Here is a 24,555-nt window from a genome sequence, read left to right as displayed (position 1 = left end):
GTTGGATTTCTTGAGGTCAGGAGTTTGAGACCAGCCTGACCAATATGGGGAAACCTTGTCTCTACTAAAATTACAAAACAGTCAAGCGTGCTGGCGCACACCCGTAATCGCAGCTACTCGGGAGGCTGAGGGAGGAGAATTGCTTGAACCCAGGAGGTGGAGGTTACAGTGAGCTGAGATTGTGCCACTGCACTCCAGCTTAGGTGACAGAGCAAGACTGTCTCAAAAAAAAAAGAAGGAAGGAACTAGATTTTGAGTGGGATGTTTTGAAGGCAAAGCGTTGAAACCATTACTCTTAGTCTCTGCCCTGCCTTACTTTTCTGCTAAGTTCTACCCTCCTTACTGAGTACTCCCCAACCTTTATCTACTTTTCTTCCCCACGCCCCCACCAAAGGAAAAGATACTTGAAGATTTTTCTTGTTTTTAATCATCCTCTCATACTGGTCTTACTCAGCTTAGTAGAGTAATTACTGAACTGGGTAAGATAACCTCAGTTCCTAACATGTCAGCTTCTTATCTTTCCTTCCTTTACCTAGGTGAGAAGAAATTTGCCTGCCCTGAGTGTCCTAAGCGCTTCATGAGGAGTGACCACCTGTCAAAACATATCAAGACCCACCAGAATAAGAAGGGAGGCCCAGGTGTAGCTCTGAGTGTGGGCACTTTGCCCCTGGACAGTGGGGCAGGTTCAGAAGGCAGCGGCACTGCCACTCCTTCAGCCCTTATTACCACCAATATGGTAGCCATGGAGGCCATCTGTCCAGAGGGCATTGCCCGTCTTGCCAACAGTGGCATCAACGTCATGCAGGTGGCGGATCTGCAGTCCATTAATATCAGTGGCAATGGCTTCTGAGATCAGGCACCCGGGGCCAGAGACATATGGGCCATACCCATCAACCCCGGGATGCAAGGTAGCATGGGTCCAAGAGACGTGGGAAGAGAGAGCCATGAAGCATTAAAATGCATGGTGGTGAGAAGAATCAGGAGAGGGATACAAGAGAAGAGATGGGGTCCTGGCACCCATCTGTATCATCAGTGCCTCTTAGAAGGTGGGAAACATTAGTGAAAATTCTGTTGGTGCCACCCTTTGATGAGCATTTGTTTGACCCCAGTTTCTTCTTACACTTCTTACCCCAGCCTACCCTTCCTGCATTTCTCTTCTCAGCTCTTCCATGATGGATTCCCCCCCCGTTTCCTAAAGCCATCATGCCTTGATAAATATATATGATCATTGAAATACTTTTTAACAAGAAACAGATTCTATATTATTATATATATATATATATATATAAAGATATATAGAGATGCATTCACAGGGGTTGGCTGGGAGGAGGAAGAAGACCATTCTGTGACCAAAATACCTTGGTCATTTTTTTTTATATTGCCTTATTTCCCTATGGCTGAGCCTTGTTGTGACACATCAAGCTTTTCTATAGATGTTGTCTTGGCTTCCCACCAGATTAAGCATTCATACGCTCTGCTTTTAGTTCATATATACATACATAATGTTTTTCCTTTCTTAATTTTGTCTTTTTATTTGGGATCAGCTTCTTGCACTCCTTTCCTAACTCAACTGTTGCCGTCTCACCTCTCATGTTTTGTTTTTGTTACTGCCTGGATGAGGCACTTCTGTCAGTTTTTTCAAGACCTTAGTTCCAGCAGCAGAATGGAAAAATCTTTGAAGCCCAGGCTGATGCTTGAAGTAGCTGTGAAGGGAGTGTTCAAAATACTGCTGACGCAGGCACCTTCTTGGCGCTGGAGAGTCAAAGTCATCTCCCTTCATTAGCTGCTCTAAGCATCGAAAATTAGAAGTCTTTGGGTGGAATTGTACAAGAGTCCCTTTGAAGATTATAATCTTGACTCAGTTTATATAAACTGTCAAATTTTCAAATAATAGGTAGGGGGCTTTCACTAGGAAAATCATGTGCTCAGAGAGGAGATGACTTGTAGTCAGGTTCAGAAGTTAGAGTATTTGGACTTTGGTACCACTGTCTTCCAGGGTAGCTCTAAGTTTTGATGTGTGGGCTTCTGAGTTTACATTCTGAAAGTAAATATACTTTTGAACATCCCCACTAGGTTCTTTTCCATTGTCAATAAGGAGCATCAGCCAATGAATCTGTTTCAGGTTTCCATTCTGCAGAACTCCTCCAGAACATGTACTAGTGGCAAGACAGTGGTTCTTAGGATCTTTTCCCTTAACTTTTCCTTGAATGTTCTTGGGTGGTTCCTAAGGGAAAAGGAAGCACATGATCATGGGAATGCTAGCCCAGAACAAAAAGAAATCTTGTCTTACCACGGTGGTTTATAGGAGAGATTGGGAGAAATCCTGTTTTCTCTGTGACCTGATTTCAGAAGAGACTGATCCAAAAATTATAACGGCAGGGAACCTAGTGCATTTGGCACTGAGATGTAAATGCAACCAGAATTGTCCTCAAGGCCCAGCCATAAAAGCATTGCCTCTCTCGACCTTCTGGTATCTTGTTAGAGAGCTTTTCACTGTGAGGAAGTGTGGAAAAATGGCTGTGTGTGTGTGTGTGTGTGTGTGTAATCTGTTAGGTTGGGGATAGGTTTTCTGCTAGCCAATATTAAAAGAGACCTGCAATAAAAAATTACCCTGATCTGATAGAAAGCAAGTGTTTTTGTATGTGTGGTGAATGTGTGTTCATGCCTGTATGTGTCTACACACAGATGACAAATTATATTTGAAATTGTTGGAAAATAAATTCAGATCAAAATATCTTTCAGGCCCCTTACCTAGAAATCTATCTTAAAACCTGGGTATGTTCCTAAGGTCATTTCTTTGCTTATGCTAAATTAATTACAATTATGAATGGAGGATATTCTACTGTACTTTTTTAAAAAGAAACTATTTTTGTGTTTGAAAGTGAAACCAACATGCAGATCTATAGCAGAGTCCTTATTCTTTTCATAAATCTTTTTACTTTGGCTACAAATAGATGATGGTATGATTCTATTATATATTTTATATAAAATCCATCCAAATTAAGTTTTGGGTAAGTGTGTTGTTTAACCTGAAATATAATAACTTAATACTCTAAACAATAGTTCATTCCATTTGGTCCTTTCTCCACAGATGTAATTCTGTTTTCAACTCAGGAACTATGACAAGAAACTTTCCCCAGATCAAATTCTATTAATGCTGAGATACAAGTCATCCATGCACAGCCACTATCATACCCTTTATTCTCACTGAAAGGCAGAACTCGGAACCTGTTATTTTATGTCTGTAATCATGTACTTTGGCATCTTTTGGAGGAAAGGGGCAGGATAACTCACTGAAGTGCACAGTATTTTGCTAGTGCATTTCAAGGAATGGAATCTTCTCCAATATGAAATTACTAGATATAAACTAGTGTAATGATAGTGAGGATATAAGCTTTTAGAAGGTAATTTGATGGTATTTCTCTCTTGAATGGAAAGCTGCTGGTTTACCCTCAACCCTCTTCATTAGCATTACCATGAGTGAATTTATATCTAATTATTTCCACTTGCCCTGTTCTCTTCTCACCAAGGAAGCTCCAGATCCAGTATCTTGTTTGGCCTCAAAACAGAAGCAGCTTCTTTTGTCTCCCAGCAGTAGTGAGCCACTCAGTCTTTTCCACAGGAAGTTAGGAGCCTACATTCCTTGAGTCAGGAGCTCATTACAGAAAAACCCCGTTTCCCTGAACTTTTGGCTAACAAAAATTAATGTAACTGACATGCATATTGATTCTGAAATTTTTTCGTAAGTTTTTTTTCATTTTTTTGAATGAGTTTTTTAAATTAATTTTTTAGATGACCAATCTTGCAGGGCAGGGGATGCCCAGAAGAGTGGTGAGATAGTACAACACTTATTCCCTCATCCTTTCAGGTTTTCAGGTTGCCCATTTATATTCATTTGCATATCATTTGACTGTCTCACTTTTTACCCAGAACAGTAACAACCCACACCATCTTCCTTCAGGAACTTCCCAACTGGCACTCTGTGGGTGCTACACAGAATGCAATTTAATGGATATTTCTCAGCCTGGTTCAGAATAAATTGAACCTTTGATTCCAGAAAGTATATATTGAAGTGTGGGATAGATTATGATTAGGGGAGGTTTGGAGACAAAAGCTGTAAATTACTATGGCTGATTTATTTCTACTATATACATATATATTTTTTGCTTTTGTGTATCCTTTATAGGAAACTAAGCATTGTATTTTTTTTTTTAACAAATCTAAAAAAGCACTATGAACTGCAGGTGTTTGACTTTCAAAGTATATTTTGTATTGTTGATATCTTCACGTTTTGTGAATACTGGAAGCTGCAGATCTTTGCTAGGACGCAATAAATTTATATACTTTTTGAGGGGTTCTTCTGGGGGTGCTAATCAGGCCCCTATTATGCTTAGGGGGAGCCCTGGTGCTACTTGCTTGAAGTTTTCAGTTGTAAGTACCCTGATGCCTTTTGGACCTTGGGATCAGATCAAGAATTTCGGAGATCAGGTACCAAGGAAATAGGGACAGTCTAGCTGCCTCAAATGAGGGGCCCTTTGCATAGCTCTCCTTCCCCCTCACTGAAGCTGGGTAGCCTCTTGGGGTTGAGAGGGAAAATGTGAAATCTTGGAATTTATCTCCCTTAGAAGAGAGCCAGTAACTTACGTACAAGGATGAAAGGTCACAGCAGTAGCTTTGGGGAAAGGGAGGAAGATATGGCACTTCTCCAACCCCGGAAAACATTGCTTTTGAAAACTGCTGATAAAATATGAGCCGGTTATTACTTCTGTTTGGGAGACTGTGCTCTCTGTGGTGCCTCTCTTGGCTCTACTCCATAGATACCAGACCTCTTCTAGGAGGATGAGCAGACCAGCTTTGAGGTTGACCTGTTTCTCTTTGTCTGCCTTCCCAAAACACCAGCCCCCAGGAAGACATTAAGCAGTCTTAAGCTTAAATTCCTACTCCCTCTTCCAAATTTGGCTCACTTGCCTTAGATCCAAGGCAGGGAAAGGAAAAGAAGGGGGATCCCTGGCTTTATTACTCCCCTAAGTCTTCACTCTGACTTCCCCAAACCCAGAAAGATTTTCTCCACAGTGTTCATTTGAAAAGGGGAGTATTTTGTCCCATTTTCCCCTTCCTCATTATCAAACAGCCCCAGTCTTCCTTGTTTCTGCTAAGAGAGTAGAGGTATGATGATCTGCCCCTCAACTGCCTTAAGTCCTAGCTAAATTATCAGGGAAAAAAAAAAAAAAAACCTAACAAATGGGATTAGACTAGGGCTGCAAGTAGTGAGGAGTTTGTTGATACCTCTACTGGGATGTGTGCTTTCCCATATCTTGCCTTCAGGAATTACACTGTGCCTTTTCCCCAGGGATATGGGCTCTGTCTACTCAGTGCTCCAGTTTCCCGGTAACTGCTCTTGACCATTGTGGACAAAGGCAGGTCTTCATATTTCCGATCATCCCTTACTCCCAGTGAAATCCCATAGCCCTTACCTAGAGTCTAGGGCACAAAGACTTTGGGGAAGATACGCTGAGATTGACCTGAGGAGACATCTACACACACCAGTGGCAGCTGCCCCAGGGCCTGCTTCCTCTTCCTAAGTCTGTCATCCTCTGGAAGGGAGGGGTGGTGCTCCAGTCTCTGGTGCCTAAAAACCCAAGTTTATTTCTCAACACTGGCAATAACCAGTCCACACCACTGTTGCCTTTTAAAACCTCTTAATAATCTCATGCTGTGTTTGTTGTTTATTCCAATCCAATTATCACCAGGGCTGTGTGGGTAAATGCTTTTAAATGCTCTCTCATCTTGCTCTTCCCCCTCACCCCCTACTCTTAGGTGTGTATGATGCTAATCTTGTCCCTAAGTAAGTTTCTTCCTGCTCCTTTTGTATCTTTTTTTTCCTCCTTCCTTTTGTCTCTTGGTGTTTTGGGACTTTTTTTTTTTTTTTTTTGGCCTTTTGTACAAAGGTTAGTTTCAATGTAGTCTGTAGCCTCCTTTGTAAACCAATTAAAAAGTTTTTTAATAAAAAGCCATGTCTCTGGTGTATTGAGGAGGGTTGGGAATGGGGAGAGTGTACGTTTATAACTTCATACTCTGAACCTAACAAAGGTTTACAGCTATACTGTGTTGTGCTCCATACATGTTAATCAGTGCAGTTGCCCTACACTTAACTCCTGGGTAAATGTTTTCATGATCAGATCAATGTGCCACAACTGCATGGAAATGTGGAGGACCAAGACAAACAGGCAGCAATAACTTTATTTTTTTTCCCATATGCTTTTTTATTTTGGAATAATTTTAGATTTACAGAAAAGTTGCAAAGCTAGAACACAGTTTCCGTATAATCCTTACCCTGTTTCCCTCATTGTTAACATATTACCGTGGTACATTGTCAAAATTAAGAAACAAACTGACATTGGGGCTGGCGCTGTGGCTCACGCCTGTAATCCCTGCACTTTGGGAGGCCAAGGTGGGCAGATCACAAGCTCCAGAGATGGAGACCATCCTGGCTAACATGGTGAAACCCCGTCTCTACTAAAAATACAAAAAATTAGCCGGGCGTGGTGGCGGGCGCCTGTAGTTGCAGCTACTCGGGAGGCAGGGGCAGGAGAATGGCGTGAACCCAGGAGGCGGAGCTTGCAGTGAGCTGAGATCACGCCACTGCACTCCAGCCTGGGCGACAGAGCGAGACTCCGTCTCAAAAAAAAAAGAAACTGACATTGGTACATTACATTAGCTAAACTCCAGACTATGGGTTTCATTAGTTTTTCCATTGATGTGTTCTTTCTGTTCCAGGCTCCATCCCAGGGTACCACATAGCATTTACTCGTCATGTCTCCCCAGTCGGCTCAGAGTTTCTCAGTCTTTCCCTTTTTTTCATGACCTTGACAGTCTTCGGGAGTATTGGCCAGATATCCTGTAGAATATCCCCCAATCTGGGTTTGTCTGGTGTTTTCCCCATTGTTAACACTTACGACCTTACCTCCTAGAGGGTGATATCTACATCTATTATCTGGATTGTTTTTCCTCCTAGCTTCCCAAGCTTATGGTGGAATTCTGTAAGAAAGGGAGGTTTGTCTCTTCTCCCTCGTTTAGTCAATTTATATTAGTATGTGTTAATGTGTATTTATTTTATACATAGATTATAATCCAATACTATTTTGTTGCTCAAATTTTCCCAGCTACAGCCATTGTTACCTTTTGTCAGCCTATAAGCATGTTCTGGCCGGGCGCGGTGGCTCACCCCTGTGATCCCAGCACTTTGGGAGGCTGAGCTGGGTGGATTACCTGATATCAGGAGTTTGAGACTAGGCTGGCCAACATGGCGAAACACTGTCTCTATTAAAAATACAAAAACGTAGCAGGGCGTGGGAGCTGGCACCTGTAATCACAGCTACTTGGAGGCTGAGGGAGGAGAATTGCTTGAACCGGGAGATCGAGGTTGCAGTGAGCCGAGATCGCGCCATTACACATTGCCTGGGCAACAGAGCTGTCTCCAAAAAAAAAAAAAAAAAAAAAAAGCATGTTCAAGTATTCCCCCTTCCCCCATTTTGAAAAACCTCAGCTTCCTCTTCAAGCTACTGATTAGTTTTTTCCATTTCCAAAGTTAGTGAAAGTAGTTTACACTCATTTTTCTCTTCCTTTATTCAATCCTCAGGCTACTTTGTGGGTTTGCTTTTGTTTTTTTGTTTTTGTTTTTTGGGATGGAGTCTTGCTCTGTCACTCAGGCTGGAGTGCAGTGGCACGATCTCAGCTCACTGCAACCTCCACCTCCCGGGTTCAAGCAATTCTCCTGTTTCCGCCTTCCGAGTGGCTGGAATTGAGCACCACCTCCCACCATGCCTGGCTGTTTTGTATTTTTAATAAATGGGGTTTTCAATGTTGGTAGGCTGGTCTTGAACTCCCTGACCTCAAATGATCACCTGCCTCCGGCCTCCCCGAAGTGCAGGGGATTACAGGCGGTGCTCACTGGCCTTTCAGCCTGTTTATTTGTTTGTTTGTTTGTTTTTTCCGAGACAAGGTCTAGTTCTATCACCCAGGCTGGAGTGCAGTGGCATCACTCATCTTGCCTCACTGCAACCTCCATCCCCTAAGCTCAAGCTATCCTCCCACCTCAGCCTCCCAAGTAGTTGGGACTACAGGTGCGCACCATCACACCCGACTAATTTTTCTCTTTTTTTTGAGATGGAACCCTCACTCTGGCAAAGCCCAGGCGCGGAGTGCAGTGGCAGGATCACCGGCTCACTGCAAGCTCGCCTCGGGTTCATGCCATTCTCACCTGCCTCAACCACCCGAGTAGCTGTGACTACAGGTGCCCACCACCTTGCCCGGCTAATTTTTGTATTTTTAGTAGAGGCGGGTTTCACCATGTGTAGCCAGGATGGTCACCGATCTCCTGACCTCGCTGATCCATACGCCTCGGCCCAAAGATGCTGGGATTACAGGCGTGAGCCACACCGTGCCAGCCTACCCGACTAATTTTGTATTTTTGTAGAGACAGAGTTTGCAGCCATGTTGCCCAGGCTGGTCCTGGAACTCATGAGCTCAGAAGTGATTCACATCTGCCTCGGCCTTCCAAAAGTGCTAAGTTACAGGCGCGGGCCCTTGTACCTGGCCCAGGCTACTTTGTTCAAAGCATCCATCATTTACCAGAAAATTTCCCAGCCGTCCAGCCATCTGGTGCCAGCTCTGGTGATCTTTCAGTCATTAGCCTCTTAGACCTCACTGCTTCAATGTGCTACTTTTGACTACTATATCTTGGAGCTTTTCTTCCAGCGGGAATGTGACACTGGTACCGCTCTTTGGTTTCTCCTTCAACATTTCTTTTTTTTTTTTTTTTGAGGCCAGAGTCTCCGCTCGCATGCTGAGCTGGTGCGATGGCATGATCGCCCAGCTCACTGCGGCCTCTGTCTCCTGGGTTCAAACAGATTCTCCTGCTGGCTATCCTGGAAGTGGCTTCCAAAAGGATTACAGGCACCGCCGCCATAACCCAGCTAATTTTTTTTTTGAGGCAGTCACCATCCTATCCTGGAAGCTGGAGTGGTGGCGGATCTCTGCTCGCTGCAAACTCCGCCTCCCGGTTCACGCCATTCTCCTGGCTCCAGCCTCCCGAGTAGCTGGGACTACAGAAGCGCTCGCCACCTCGCCCGAGCTAGTTTTGTACTTTAGTAGAGGCGGGGTTTTCCACCGTGGTATAGGATGGTCTCGATCTCCTGACCTTGTGATCCGCCCGTCTCGGCCTCAGTCTGCTAGGATTACCCAGGCTTGAGCCACGGCGCCCGGCCACCCAGCTAATTTTGTATTTTTAGTGGGGGCAAAGGTTTCCATCGTGTTGGCCCAGGTGGTCTCGAGACTCCACGGGCCTGGTGATCTGCCTGCCTCAGCATCCCAAAGTGCTGGGATTACAGGTGTGAGCTGCGATGCGGCCTGTTCCTGTATTTTTTTAGTCTCCTTCATGGCCACTTCTTCCTGTGTCTCTTTTGGTATTTATGTTCCCTGTGTGTCCTTTCCTTTCTCTACCTTTTTCCCCCTTAAACAAGTCCATCCACTCTAACATTAAGATTATGTCCGCGTTGATGACTCCCAAATCCATAAAAGCCTAACTTTTCTCTTGACCTGGAAGTCTGCTTGCTAGACATTTTCATCTGGATGTCCTCCAGATAAATTCAACATGGTAGAAGGGAAATAATTCTTTGTCTTTCACCGCTCCTTGATCACTCACACTTGAAACCTCAGGGAAATCATCTTTTAGTTCTCCCTTTCACCTACTAATATTCATTTGATTACCAATCCTGTCAGCATTACCTATACATTATATATCAAATTTTCCTCTTTTTGAGATGGAGTCTCGCTCTGTCTCCAGGCTGGAGTGCAGGTGGCATTGATCTTGGCTCACTGCAACCTCTGCCTCCCCTGGATTCAAAGCTGATTGTCCTGCCTCCCAGCCTCCTGAGTGGCTGGGATTACAGGCTTATAGCCACCGCGTAAGTTAATTTTTGTATTTTTTAGTAGAGGCGGGGTTTCCAGCATGATATTTGGCCAGGATGGGCTTGAGTCTCTTGACCTCGAGATCTGCCCATCTTGACTCCCAAAGGGAATGCTGGGATTACAGGCGTGAGCACAGCCTCCTCTTTTATTTTCATTCCACTGTCTCAGTACTCCACTTTGTTTACTGCTTAGGTCTTGCAACTGAGTCTCTCTCCAAACCCCAGTAGTCCATCCATCTTTCAATTTGCCACCAGGCCCCTGCCTAAAATATTTTGCTTTTGGAAGTCTAAGCTCCTTGATACAGAATTGAAGCACTTCCAATTTGGTCCATCTCTCTCTCTCGAGGTGATTTTTCATCCTCCTCTCATATTGCTTCCTCCTCCTCCCTTCCCACCTCGGCGCACAAGGCTGTGTTTTGCTTTCTAATGCTTTTACTCTTGCCCCATTCCCTTTGCTTAGAGTGTGTTCTCTTACCATTGTGTTTGCTTTGGGACTATTTAAATATCCCCTTCTCTTTTTTTTTTTTTTTTTTTTGGTGATCTCTCCTCTGTCACCAGGCTGGAGTGCAGTGGGGCGATCTCGGCTCACTTACAGAGCTCAGCCTCCGGGTTCCGCCATTCTCCTGCCTCCAGCCTCCCGAGTAGCTGGGACTACAGAGCGCCGCCACCGCGCCCGGCTAATTTTTTTTTGTATTTTTAGTAGAGGCCGGGGTTTCACTGTATTTAGCCAGGATGGTCTCGATCTCCTGACCTCGTGATCCGCCCGTCTCAGCCTCTAAAGTGCTGGGATTACAGGCTTGAGCCACCGCGCCCGGCAATATCCCCTTCTCTGTGAAACTCTCTGGGCACCTTTCTTCTATGCCCTAGGCAGAATTAGCTTACTTGATCTATTTGTATAGCTCTTTGCTCATGCCCTATTAGGAAACACAGTTTTCTGGTTGCTTGTCCATATATCATGCCTGCATTTCTACACTATGAGTTCCCCAGAGGGCAGTAATCACATCTATCTTTGTAGGCCAGCACTTAATGAAATCGTTTTTTTGGCCTGAGGTGGAGTGGCTCCAGCCTGTAATCCCAGCACTTTGGAAGGCCTAGGCAGTGGATGACCTGAGATCAGGGTTTGAAACCAGCCCTGGCCAACATGGAACAGAGCCCCTCTACTAAAAATACAAAATTATCCAGACATGAGTGGGGAAGGCATCTGTAATCCCTAGCTACTTGGGAGGCTGGGAGCAGGAGAATTGCTTAGACAGGAGGCAGAGAGGTTGCAGTGTGAGTGCACCAATTTACTCAGCCCACAGGTGACAGAGTGAGACTCCGTCTCAAAAAGGGAAATGCTTTTTTCTTTAATAATATAGATGGGGGGCCGGGCCGCGGTGGCTCAAACCTGTAATCCCAGCACTTTGGGGAGGCGAGGGCAGGCGGGATTGCGAGTCAGGAGATCCCGAGACCATCCCACAAGCGAACATGGAGAAACCCGTCTCTACTAAAAAATACAAAAAACTAGCAGGGCTGAGGTGGCCCGGGTGCCTGTAGTCCCAGCTACCGGGGAGGCTGAGGCAGGAGAATGGCGTGAACCCACGGGAGGCCAGAGCTTGCAGTGAGCTGAGATCGGCCACTGCACTCCAGCTCGGGAGACACAGCCGAGACTCCGTCTCAAAAAAAAAAAATAAATAAATAAATAAAATAATATAGATGGGGGTCTCACCATGTTGCCCAGGCTAGTTTCAAACTTCTGGCCTCCCAAAGTACTGGGATTACAGGCATGAACCACAAGCGCCCAGCCTCTATCACCATCTTAACTCTAAAACCCTAACAACCCAAGAGCAGGGTAGTTCCCATAAGCCTGACTGGAATGTTTCTATCTTAAGGAAAATTAGTTATCAAAAGCTGGGTGAGGCGGTAGCAGTGGCTCAAGCCTGTAATCCCAGCACTTTGGGGAGGAGGCCAAGGTGGAGTGGATCCGAGGTCAGGAGATGAGACATCTGGCTAACATGGTGAAACCCCGTCTCTACTAAAAATAAAAACTAGCGAGGCGTGGTGAGAGCCTGTAGTCCCAGCTACCGGGAGGCTGGTGGGGAAGAATGCGTGAGCCGGGAGGGAGTGGAGCTTGCAGTGAGCCGAGATCGGCGCCCACTGCACTCCAGCCTGGGCGACAGAGGCGAGACTCCCGTCTCAAAAAGCTTGGGTGAGGAGACTGCCTTTCTGCCTGATCCTTACCCTGCTCCCACTCTGGAGGAGATAGTCTCCTGAGACATTCCAGACACAGGAAGCTATTTCACCTTTAAATCTCCCCTCACCACACGCACCACCCCAGACTTATCTGATCTGGGAGCCAGTGAAGAAAAGTAGCTGGAAGCACAACATTCCACCTCACTGGCAAGGTCCTGCAGACTCCTGGAAGGGCCCAAGGAAGGATGGGCGGCTATCTCTATCCCTGGTCATTCCTCCCGCTGCTGTTACACGACTACTGGAACTTTTACTATCTCTTCCTTTCATGCAGGTTCCCCAGAAGAAAGACCCCAGAATCAAAAAGTCAGTACTCAAGCTGGGCGCAGTGGCTCCTGCCTGTAATCCCAGCACTTTGGGAGGCCCAGGCGGGTGGATTACCTGAGGTCAGGAGTTTGAGACCAGCCTGGCCAACATGGTAAAACCCCGTCCCTACTAAAAATACAAAAATTAGCCGGGCGTGGTGGTGGGCGCCTGTAGTCCCAGCACTCAGGAGGCTGAGGCAGGAGAATCGCTTGAACCCGGGAGGCAGAGGTTGCAGTGAGCCGAGATCGCGCCACTGCACTCCAGCCTGGGTGACAGAGTGAGGCTTCGTGTCAAAAAAAGAAAAGTCAGTACTCGGGACTATCATCCTTGGTCTAAGCCCCATCATTCCAAGAAAGGGTTTCCAGGCAGCCACTAGGGCGACAGAAAGCTAGGGAAACAGAGAACAAGTCCCCTCTGACTCTAATTCTCAATGAGCCAGTGGCTCACAGGGGTGGAAGTGATTACCTATTTCTGTTGTTTATTACTCTGGGAAAGAGTCTGGTGGAGTTGGACTCCTCTGCCTCTATTGCAGAACAAGCCATAGCCCTCTGCCACCTCCATGCTGAAATTCTTCACATCCTGTGCCCGCCCTTTACATTTTATAGTTCCTGCAGCTTAGTAAATGTAGGAGGTGTACTATATGTATTAGTCACCAGAGGAGGTACTTTGGCCCTCTCACCGCAGCAGGGAATTTCTCCTCTGCTGACCTCTGGTGGTGATAGTTTGAACTGTATTCTCCCTTTTTAGTTGGTAGCATGTTGGCAGGTAATGATGCATATTTTCTCAATTTAAATTCAAATGTCCAAGTATAGTACTAAGTCATTATTTTTTTTTCATTGTTGAATTTTGTACGTCTTTCAGGCAGTATGGTGTAATACAAAGAATACAGCCGGCCTGGTGGGGTGGCTCACGCCTGCAATCCCATAGGTTGAGATCGCATAGGTTGAGATCGACCCCATAGGTCGGGAGCGGTGGCTCACGCCTGTAATCCCAGAACTTTGGGAGCCGAGGCGGGTGGATCAAGAGGTCAGGAGATTGAGATCATCCTGGCTAACACGGAGAAACCCCGTCTCTACTAAAAATACAAAAAATTAGCCCGGTGTGGTGGTGGGCACCTGTAGTCACAGCTACTCGGGAGGCTGAGGCAGGAGAATGGCGTGAACCTGGGAGGTGGAGCTTACAGTAAGCCGAGATCGCGCCACTGCACTCCAGCCTGGGCGACAGAACGAGACTCCGTCTAAAAAAAAAAAAAAAAAAAGATCGACCCCATCCTGGCCAACATGGTGACATGGTGAAACCCCGTCTCTGCTAAAAGTACAAAAATAATAATTTTAAAAAAAGAATAGGCCGGGCGCGGTGGCTCAAGCCTGTAATCCCCGCACTTTGGGAGGCCGAGACGGGTGGATCACGAGGTCAGGAGATCGATACCATCCTGGCTAATGCGGTGAAACCCCGTCTCTACTAAAAAAATACAAAAAAACTAGCCGGGCGAGGTGGCGGGCGCCTGTAGTCCCAGCTACTCAGGAGACTGAGGCAGGAGAATGGCATGAACCTGGGAGGCGGAGCTTGCAGTGAGCCGAGATCCCGCCACTGCACCCCAGCCTGGGTGACAGAGCAAGACTCCGTCTCAAAAAAAAAAAAAAAATAGAACCTGGACTTTGGAGTCAGACCTGCCTAAGTTCAAATTCCAGCTCTGCTATTTCCTAGCTGAATGACTTTGGGCGACTTACCTAAGCTCAATTTTCTTACCTATAAAGTGGAAATAATAAAAATAATAGGCCAGGCACAGTGGCTCACACCTGTAATCCCAGCACTTTGGGAGGCTGAGGCGGGCAGATCACGAGGTCACGAGATTGAGACTATCCTGGCCAACATGGTGAAACCCTGTCTCTACTAAAAATACAAACATTAGCTGGGCATGGTGGCATGTGCCTGTAGTCCCAGCTACTGGGGAGGCCCAGGCAGGAGAATCGCTTGAACCAGGGAGTGGGAGGTTTCAGTGAGCCAAGATGGCACCACTGCACTCCTGCCTGGTGACAGAGCAAGACTCAGTCTCAAAAAATAAATAAAATAATAATAATAATAATAAATATTTCAGGGGAGAATTAGATGAGACGATTGTAAAATGCATAGCCCTAGCTGTGACCCAGAATATAGTAGGTGCTTGATAAGAACTTTGTCACCTCCTTAATAATGGTTATTTGTTCAGCCTGTGAACCAATGTGATTTTTTTTTAAGTGAAATCCACACAGCAAAATTTACCATTGTTACTGTTTTCAATGTGTTTTTTTTTTAAATTCAGGTAAGTTTTATGTACTTTCTGATTCTTAAGTTGGAAAACAAGGTAACCTCTAATATGGGCTGTGAGGCCTTCCTCTGCCCAAGCAGCTGCAGATATGAACCCTGAATATAAAGGGATCTTAGGCTAGAAGGGATCTTGGGCAGAGCTGAATGGCTCTAAGCATTTGACCTCACCTTAGTTTCCTCCTGAGAAGAGTCAACAGAGTCCAGCATCTTCTTCCAAGGTCAGGAAAGGGCAAAGATTTGAAATTAGGCATCACTGGGTTCTCAGCTGGGCCTGCAAGGTCCCCTCCTCCCACTATGCAGAGCAAAGAGGAGGTTGCAGAAGAGAAGAGGATATGAGATTGGTTCTCTGCTCCTCCCTTTCTTTCCCTGCTTTCCCCACACCCACCCTCTCCCCCACAGCAGCCTTCTCCCCCACAGAGGCTGGGATAGAATGAGGGGGGCGGAGTTGGGGACTGAGGGATCAGAAGCCCCAGGATGCCCTGTATCTGAAGAAAGCTTTGGCCAGGGGCAGCTGTGCTGGCTCATGCTCTCCTCCTTCTGCTGCTGCCATCCTCCAGCAAGATGCTAGGGTCTCTGGGGCTTTGGGCATTACTTCCCACAGCTGTGGAAGGTAAGCGTCTACAGGGAGGGGAAGGGTCTTTCCATCCATCCCGTGAGGGAAAGGGGCGCTTGAAGCAAGAGCCACCCCTTTGGAAGAGTGGTGAGTGGGCTGGGTGAGTGAGGGTGAAGGACAGAGCCATGTGTCCCCATGGTGGGGCTCAGGTTCCAGCCCTCTGCTGACCCTGCTTCCTCCTGTGGCTTTACCATACTGACGCTGGGATGTGGAACATGTTTTGTCTGTTCTTTTGGCCACTTTTTTGCCTCTGCATTCACTCCTATCTCGAATCCTTTCCTTTCCCCACCCTGGGCCTCAGCACCCCCAAACAGGCGAACTTGTGTGTTCTTTGAGGCCCCTGGAGTGCAGGGAAGCACAAAGACACTGGGAGAGCTGCTAGATACAGGCCCAGAGCTCCCTAGAGCTATCCGCTGCCTCTACAGCCGCTGCTGCTTTGGGATCTGGAACCTGACCCAAGACCGGGCACAGGTGGAAATGCAAGGTGAATGGCAAAGTATATGGCAGGTGATAGCTAAGGTGGGAGACAGACACATCCTGGGGTGTGGGTGGCAACCAAGAGGGAAGGGGAGAAATAGAACATGTGGTGGGAAAGAAAAGCCCATGAGAGATGGAAGGGATGCCTCTGATAGAGAAGGGATTTATCCTCTGTTTCCACACGCCATTGTGCTTTCTCCCTTTTCCCCCTTTTTCTCCTCTTCCCCTAATCCCACCCCATCAGGATGCCGAGACAGTGATGAGCCAGGCTGTGAGTCCCTCCACTGTGACCCAAGTCCCCGAGCCCACCCCAGCCCTGGCTCCACTCTCTTCACCTGCTCCTGTGGCACTGACTTCTGCAATGCCAATTACAGCCATCTGCCTCCTCCAGGGAGCCCTGGGACTCCTGGCTCCCAGGGTCCCCAGGCTGCCCCAGGTAGCCACCCAAGGGTACTGAAGGCTGGTGGGGGCTGGGCCCAGGTTAGGATGAGAGGTGGAACCAGGGCCAGTTCTCACCCTACTCCCACCCCACACTTTCCTCCTCCTGGCCTTGGGAAGTTGGTTGCCCTGGTGACTGGGAGATAAGGGGTCTTGTGACCAGGGTGGGGGTGGGTTGAGAAGCAAGCTCTCAGGAGGGGAACAGCAGAGAGCAGGTTTGGGTCAGTGCTTGCCAGCCTGCATTCTTGCCTTGATGTCCAGGTGAGTCCATCTGGATGGCACTGGTGCTGCTGGGGCTGTTCCTCCTCCTCCTGCTGCTGCTGGGCAGCATCATCTTGGGTATTAATCCACCCCATCCCTCCCTTGTGACCCCAAGACATTGTCCCCAGAGCTCTGATCCCTCTCCAGGCACCCCTGACCCCATGGTCTTGGGATCTCTATAGCCTGATTCCCAGACTCCCATGACCTCTCACAAAGCTCCCTTTCCATAGAGTCCCTTTTCCTGTCCCCATGCATGTGCACCCTGAACCTAAGTCTCTTCTCTGTTCCAGCCCTGCTACAGCGAAAGAACTACAGAGTGCGAAGTGAACCAGTGCCAAAGCCAGGGCCAGACTTGGGCAGGGACTGGAGTGTGGAGCTGCAGGAGCTGCCCGAGCTGTGCTTCTCCCAGGTGCCCCAGGGAGGGAGAGAAGGGATCCTCTGGGCACTCCTGGAGGTTGTGCTGGGGAGGAAGCCTGGCCCTATTATAGCTCAGAGGCCCACACTCAGCACAGTGTCCCTACCAGGTAATCCGGGAAGGAGGTCATGCAGTGGTTTGGGCCGGGCAGCTGCAAGGCAAACTGGTTGCCATCAAGGCCTTTCCACCGAGGTCTGTGGCTCAGTTCCAAGCTGAGAGAGCATTGTACGAACTTCCAGGCCTACAGCACGACCACATTGTCCGATTTATCACCGCCAGCTGGGGGGGCCCTGGCCCCATGCTCTCTGGGCCCCTGCTGGTACTGGAACTGCATCCCAAGGTGAGCACCAAGGAGTATATATGTGTGTGTGTGCCTGTGTGTATGTATGGAGGTGGGGGCTACATGGCAGCTGGGCCTTGTTGATGCTTCTGCTTTCGATTTTCTCTTTTCTAAGACATTAAAAATGGCCAGGTGAGGTGGCCCACGCCTGTTATCCCAGGACTTTGAGAGGCCAAGGTGGGTGGATCGCCTAAGCCCAGGAGCTCAAGACTAGCCTAGGCAACATGAGGAAACCCTATCACTGCAAAATTAGCTCAGCATGGCAGTGCACACCTATAGTCCCAGCTACTCAGGGGGCTGAGGTGGAAAGATCGCTTGAGCATAGGAGGTTGAGGCTGCAGTGAGCCGTGAGCATCCCACTGCACTCCAGCCTGGGAGACAGAGTGAGACCATCTCAAAAAATAGTAACAAGCTGGGCACGGTGGCACACGCCTGTAATCCCAGCACTTTGGGAGGCCAACTTGGGAGGATTGCTTGAACCCAGGAATTCAGGGATTCAAGAACAGTCTGGGCAACACTGTGAAACCCCACCTCTACAAAAAAGAAAAAATTGGCCGGGTGTGATGGCACGTGCCTGCGGTCCCAGCTACTTGGGAGGCTGAGGTGGAAGGAGTACCTGAGCCTGGGAAGGTCAAGACTGGCAGTGGGCCAAGATTGTGCCACTGCACTCCAGCCTAGGTGACAGAGTAAGCCCCGTCTCAAAATAATAATAATTTTTATTTATTTTTATTTTTTATTACAAAAACAATACATGTTTATATATTTATTTTATTTTATTTTATTTTATTTTGTGAGGGGGGCAGAGCCTTGCTCTGTTGCCCAGACTGGAGTGCAGTGGCATAGCTTGGCTCACTGCAACCTCTGCCTCCTGGGTTCAAGCAATTCTCCTCCCTAAGCCTCACCAGTAGCTGGGATTACAGGTGCCTGCCACCACGCCTGGCTAATTTTTGCATTTTTAGTAGAGACGGGGTTTCACCATGTTGGCCAGGCTGGTTTCGAACTCCTGACCTCAAGTGATCCACCCATCTCAGCCCCACAAAGTGCTGGGATTACAGGCATGAGCCACTGTGCCCAGCCAAAAAAAAAAACAAAAAAACAATGTTGGCCGGGCACGGTGGCTCACGCTTGTAATCCCAGCACTTTGGGAGGCTGAGACGGGCAGATCACGAGGTCAGGAGTTCGAGACCATCCTGGCTAACACGGTGACACCTCGTCTCTACTAAAAATACATTTAAGAAAATTAGCCGGGCGTGGTGGCGGGCGCCAGTACCAGCAGGGGCCCAGCTACACGGGAGGCTGAGGCAGGAGAATGGTGTGAACCCGTGAAGCAGAGCTTGCAGTGAGTGGAGATTGCGCCACTGCACTCCAGCCTGGGTGACAAAGCAAGACTCCATCTCAAAAAAAAAAACCAATGTTAAAGAAATACCTTCATGCATAACCCTCCAAACTCATTCATATATTCATTCAACAAATAATTATGAACTATATGTCAGACACTATGCTAGAGGCCAGAAAAAACAGAATCCCTGCCTTTACAGATTTTATAGACTAGCAGGGGAGACAGAAATGGATCAAGTAAACACAAGTGTCAAATGTCAAGTGTGCTAAGTGCTAGAAGAGAGGGCCACTGAATTATAAGAATAATAAGATGTGACTTGAAGGGGAGAGCAATGAGCAAAAAGAAGAGGAAAAGGTAGGCAGAGGCCAGCCACACCAGGCCCTATGGGCCTGCTAAAGATTTGGGACTTTTAAAGCTTTCATACCATTTCCCATCTGCTTCCTGCTAGGCATTACACTACCCACTTTTTTTTTTTTTTTTTTTTTTTGACAGAGTCTCATTCTGTTGCCCAGGCTAGAATGCAGTGGCACGATCTCAGCTCACTGCAGCCTCTGCCTCCTGGGTTCAAGCAATTCTGCCTCAGTCACCCGAGTAGCTGGGATTACAGGCGTGCCGCCACTACTTACTCCTGGCTAATTTTTGTATTTTTAGTAGATATGGGATTTCACCATGTTGGCCAGGCTGGTCTCAAACTCCTGACCTCAAGTGATCCGCCTGCCTTGGCCTCCCAAAGTGCTGGGATTACAGGTGTGAGCCACCCCGCCCGGCCATGCTACACACTTTAAACATTTCCAAACACACCCTTTGCAAACACATTATGAGGTAGGAATGATTATCCACATGGGGCTCAGAAAAGGAAAGTCATTTGCCCAGAATCTATGTGACTCTAGAGCTGGCTCCTCATCATCATGTCTGTTGCCTCCTGTTTACCCCTCCACCAGGACTGTGTGTGTCTCTGTCCACGTAGAAGAGCTCCCCACAACTCACTTTGCCCTGTTGTAAGTAGTTCAACCTCCACCACCTGTTTCAGTGCCCAAATGCAGTGGCTCTTCCCTGGACTTTTTTCAGCCCCTATAGCTTCTGCACCTCCGAAATCTTGAATGATGGAAAATCCCCTCTTTGACCACATACCTCCTGGCCCAGCTCAAAAATCACTGTTTTTTTTGTTTGTTTGTTTGTTTAAATTTCTCTGACTTCTCCAGGCAGTGTTAGTCATTCTTGCTTTATGCCCCTTGGCACTCGGTTAATTTTCCCATCTTGGGGTTTACTGCATTCTTTATCTCTTACCTTCTCATCTGAGTCATCTTGGTGCCTGCACACAACTCATGGCCACTGAAGGTGCTCGATGACACTTGTCGAATGAGGGGTTCTATTGCTCCCTTCCCTCCAATTCCCACTTGCCCTCCACCTGCTACTCTGTTATCTACTGGCTCTGCCTGTCTATGTGTACACATGCCTGACACCTCAGACAAGGTGGCTCATGAGGGATGCCCCTGACTAGCTTACCCTGCCTCCTCTGTTACTGTCTTTGCCTCACATTTTCTGAGTCAGTATAAGCTGGTGGTTATTAGTAAGTGATCTTGAGTCAGACTGCTTGGATTCAAGCTCCACTCCTGCCTCACTGACTGACTTCAAGCGAGTTTCCTTAGTTCTCTGAGGAAAAGCTCTTCATCTGTTAAATGGGGGTGTGACAGGAAGACCGACCTCCTAGGGTTGTCACAAGGATTACAGGAGGCCACATCCACTGGGCCTGGACCACAGTAAGTGCCTAGTAACCTTGATCTCGAGTTACTATTTTTCATGTCAATTGATGCACAGTCTTACTCCTTCTACCTATTGTCTTGGCCAGCATCCGTCGGTGTGTCTGTCTGCTGGGGAGATGCAGGGAGAAGACTGTCAATTGATCTCTGCTCCCTGGGATGGATCAGCCACCTCCAGCTTTGTGTACTGTCCTTTTCTCTCTGTTTTTTCCCAGGGCTCCCTGTACCATTACTTGACCCAGCACACCAGTGACTGGGGAAGTTCCCTGCGGATGGCACTGTCCCTAGCCCAGGGCCTGGCATTTCTCCATGAGGAGCGCTGGCAGAATGGTGGGTGAGCTGGCCATAGGAAGTCAAGGCAGCCACACTGCTATGTTTCTGATTCTCCCTTAGTTTGGAGGGGAAGGATTGGGTCAAAAGGGGGAGGAAGAGCCGGGCGCGGTGGCTCACACCTTTAATCCCAACACTTTGGGAGACCGAGGCAGGCGGATCATGAGGTCAGGAGATCGAGGCCATCCTGGCTAACACAGTGAAACCCCGTCTCTGTTAAAAATACAAAACATTAGCCAGGCGTGGTGACATGTGCCTGTAGTCCCAGCTACTCGGGAGGCTGAGAGGCAGGAGAATCGCTTGAACCCGGGAGGTGGAGGTTGCAGTGAGCCGAGATTGCGACACTGCACTCCAGCCTGAGCAACAGAGCGAGATGCCGACTCAAAAAAAAAAAAAAAAAAAGAGGGAGGAAGAACATCCATGTTCCTTCGACCTTGATTCCCCCACAGGCCAATATAAACCAGGTATTGCCCACCGAGATCTGAGCAGCCAGAATGTGCTCATTCGGGAAGATGGATCGTGTGCCATTGGAGACCTGGGCCTTGCCTTGGTGCTCCCTGGCCTCACTCAGCCCCCTGCCTGGACCCCTACTCAACCACAAGGCCCAGCTGCCATCATGGAAGTGAGTTCTCTGGCTAACTGGTGAGGCCCAGGATGATGGTGGTGCTGCTGATGGCAATGCAGCCATTGTGTGTCAACAGTTGTAGCAATACCTATAGCATTTGGGACATTGCTGAGTCTGTGTTTGGGGATATTGCATGGACCATTGCTGCAATGAGGGTTGCCACAGAGATGATTCTTGGCCCTTCGTGCCTTGCTCTCCAGGCTGGCACCCAGAGGTACATGGCACCAGAGCTCTTGGACAAGACTCTGGACCTACAGGATTGGGGCATGGCCCTCCGACGAGCTGATATTTACTCTTTGGCTCTGCTCCTGTGGGAGATACTGAGCCGCTGCCCAGATTTGAGGCCTGGTAAGGATAAGTGGTACAGTCCCTTCCCCTGGGCTCCCCCTCACCCATTCTAGGTTCACCCCAACCTGACCTGGTCCTGAGAAAGCTCTGCTCTTCCCTGTCTTGCCTTTTCTATATGGTAGGCACCCCTAGGACTAACTGACACCCAGCCCCTCTACCTCCCTCCAGACAGCAGTCCACCACCCTTCCAACTGGCCTATGAGGCAGAACTGGGCAATACCCCTACCTCTGATGAGCTATGGGCCTTGGCAGTGCAAGAGAGGAGGCGTCCCTACATCCCATCCACCTGGCGCTGCTTTGCTACAGTAAGAGGCCTAGGCTGTTGGGCTGGGAACCTGGAGAGTGGGGGCTGGGCATGGGCTTCAAGGACATCTCTGCCAGGGCATCTGTCTACTCCTATCTCCTCTCATCTCCCATCACTCCTTGGTTCATGCTCAGCTGGAACTGGGCAAGCCTGCTCTACCCCTCAGTTCATCCTCTTCCACCCTAAGTCTCACACAGTCCATTCCATCTACCTGAGACACACACCTTCCTCCTGCTCAGCCTTGCCCAGCCTGTCTCTCCTCTCTACCATCAGTTAGCCCTGTTCCTCAGTCCCCTTCTCCAGGATGCCCTCCTTGGCTTTGCTCTTGTCCTGAGCTCTGCCCCATCTGCTCTCCTAATACAGTAAAGCCCAAAAATCAGTTCAGTAAGTCCCCATTCTGTCATACATTGATGATGTTTCTGCTGTGACCCAATAAAAGGCAGTTCTGGGTATAAAGGGTGAAAGCAGTGGCCTCACAGTGAAAGTTCAGGGCTTTGCACAAACACTGTTTTTTTTTTTTTTTGAGACAGAGTTTTGCTCTGTCACCCAGGTTGGAGTGCAGTGGTACGATCTCGGCTCACTGCAAGCTCTGCCTCCTGGGTTCACGCCATTCTCCTACCTCAGCCTCCCGAGTAGCTGGGACTACAGGTGCCCGCCAACGTGCCCGGCTAATTTTTTGTATTTTTAGTAGAGACGGGGTGTCACCATGTTAGCCAGGATGGCCTCGATCTCCTGACCTCGTGATCCGCCCGTCTCGGCCTCCCAAAGTGCTGGGATTACAGGCGTGAGCCATCGCACCTGGCCACAAATACTTTTTTAACAGAATGTGCCTTCTGCTACCTGATCTGAAATTTCCACGGCACAAGTGTTAAGTTAGCTAACGGAAACTGGGCATTACTTGCAGAAGACTCTGGCTCTCTGAGAGGAAAGAGAGTAATTTCCCATTAGCATATTAAGCTTTCAACCTATATTAGCTCCTCAGAGGAAACAGTGGGCTGTACAGAAGGCCCCTGCAGAGCCTCTTTCATAGGGAACAAGATTCAGAAGGCTGGAATTCAGCAAGAGGGAAAGGAGGGAGGCTCCAGGAAAGATCAGAAGTGGGTGTTGAAAGCAGGCGAGTGATGGACACTGAAGATGCCTTTTAACCCTGGCGCCCACTCAAGATCCTAGAGTCAACCCTCCCTCCCTGTCATTCCTCCCAGGATCCTGATGGGCTGAGGGAGCTCCTAGAAGACTGTTGGGATGCAGACCCAGAAGCACGGCTGACGGCTGAGTGTGTACAGCAGCGCCTGGCTGCCCTGGCCCATCCTCAGGAGAGCCACCCCTTTCCAGAGAGCTGTCCATGTGGCTGCACACCTCTCTGCCCAGAAGACTGTACTTCAACTCCTGCCCCTACCATCCTGCCCTGTAGGCCTCAGCGGAGTGCCTGCCACTTCAGTGTTCAGCAAGGCCCTTGTTCCAGGAATCCTCAGCCTGCCTGTACCCTTTCTCCTATGTAAATATGCAGTTTATGTGTAATCAATGTACATGCCAACATAAACATGGCGATTGCATAGCTGTCTTGTCTGCCTCATCACTGCCTTTCCCACCTGCCGAATCCTTGGATTCTTCTGCGGGGATCCAGTCCACAGCAGTTCTGACCAGTGACTCGGTGTAGGTGTGCAGGAAACAGAATAAAGTCAGCTTTCCTGACGCATATCCTTGGGCCTTCCTCTATTCCTGTAATCCAGGAACCCTCTTGTCTCTCTTCTCTTCCACTAACATTTATTTTTATTTATTTATCTGATTTCTTTTTTTGGAGACAGAGTCTCTGTCCAGGCAGGAGTGCAATGACACGATCATGGCTCACTGCAGCCTTGTCCTCCCTGGGCTCTTGTGATCCTCCTACCCCAGCCTCCTGAATAGGTGGGACCACAGGCATGGACCACCATACCCAGCTATTTTTTCTTTTTTGAGACACAGTCTCGCTCTGTCACCCAGGCCGGAGTGCAGTGGCACAGTCTCCGCTCACTGCAAGCTCTGCCTCCCGGGTTCATGCTATTCTTCTGCCTCAGCCTCCCGAGTAGCTGGGACTACAGGCACCCGCCACCATGCCTGGCTAATTTTTTGTATTTTTAGTAGAGACGGGTTTTTGTTTTGTTTGTTTGGTTTTTGTATTTTTTTTTTTAGTAGATACAGGGTTTCACTGTGTTAGCCAGGATGGTCTCCATCTCCTGACCTCGTGATCCGCCCGTCTTGGCCTCCCAAAGTGCTGGGATTACAGGCTTGAGCCACTGCGCCTGGCCTAGAGACGGGTTTTCACTGTGTTAGCCAGGATGGTCTCGATCTCCTGACCTCGTGATTCGCCCACCTCGGCCTCCCAAAGCGCTGGGATTACAGGCCCACCGCATCTGGCGTAATTTTTTATTTTTTGTAGAGATGAAGTCTTGCTATGTTGCCCAGGCTGGTCTCAAACTCCTGAGCTCAAGCAGTCCTCGTTCCTCAGCCTCCCAAAG

General features: G+C 48.3%; 1 protein-coding gene across 7 annotated transcripts; it reads left to right on the top strand.

The window, feature by feature from the left end:
- Nucleotides 1-14,520: 14,520 nt before the first annotated feature.
- On the top strand, nt 14,521-23,618 carry AMHR2 (anti-Mullerian hormone receptor type 2). 7 transcript variants are annotated; one of them, XM_031650516.1, is made up of 11 exons: nt 14,521-15,420; nt 15,725-15,907; nt 16,145-16,336; nt 16,600-16,677; nt 16,890-17,008; nt 17,124-17,354; nt 20,669-20,783; nt 21,233-21,405; nt 21,609-21,756; nt 21,925-22,061; nt 23,263-23,618. In XM_031650516.1, the coding sequence occupies exons 1-11, from the start codon at nt 15,372-15,374 to the stop codon at nt 23,557-23,559; spliced, it is 1,722 nt and encodes a 573-aa protein (XP_031506376.1). In that variant the 5' UTR covers nt 14,521-15,371; the 3' UTR covers nt 23,560-23,618. The 7 variants fall into 7 exon arrangements, with proteins under 7 accessions (XP_031506376.1, XP_031506373.1, XP_031506374.1 ...); XM_031650513.1 differs by having other exon boundaries at nt 15,725-16,336; XM_031650514.1 differs by having other exon boundaries at nt 14,521-15,907.
- Nucleotides 23,619-24,555: the final 937 nt, after the last annotated feature.

This window comes from Papio anubis, chromosome 9, assembly GCF_008728515.1.
Source record: "Papio anubis isolate 15944 chromosome 9, Panubis1.0, whole genome shotgun sequence".
Classification (NCBI taxonomy): Eukaryota; Metazoa; Chordata; class Mammalia; order Primates; family Cercopithecidae; genus Papio; species Papio anubis.
This window is presented reverse-complemented; position numbering and strand designations above follow the sequence as displayed.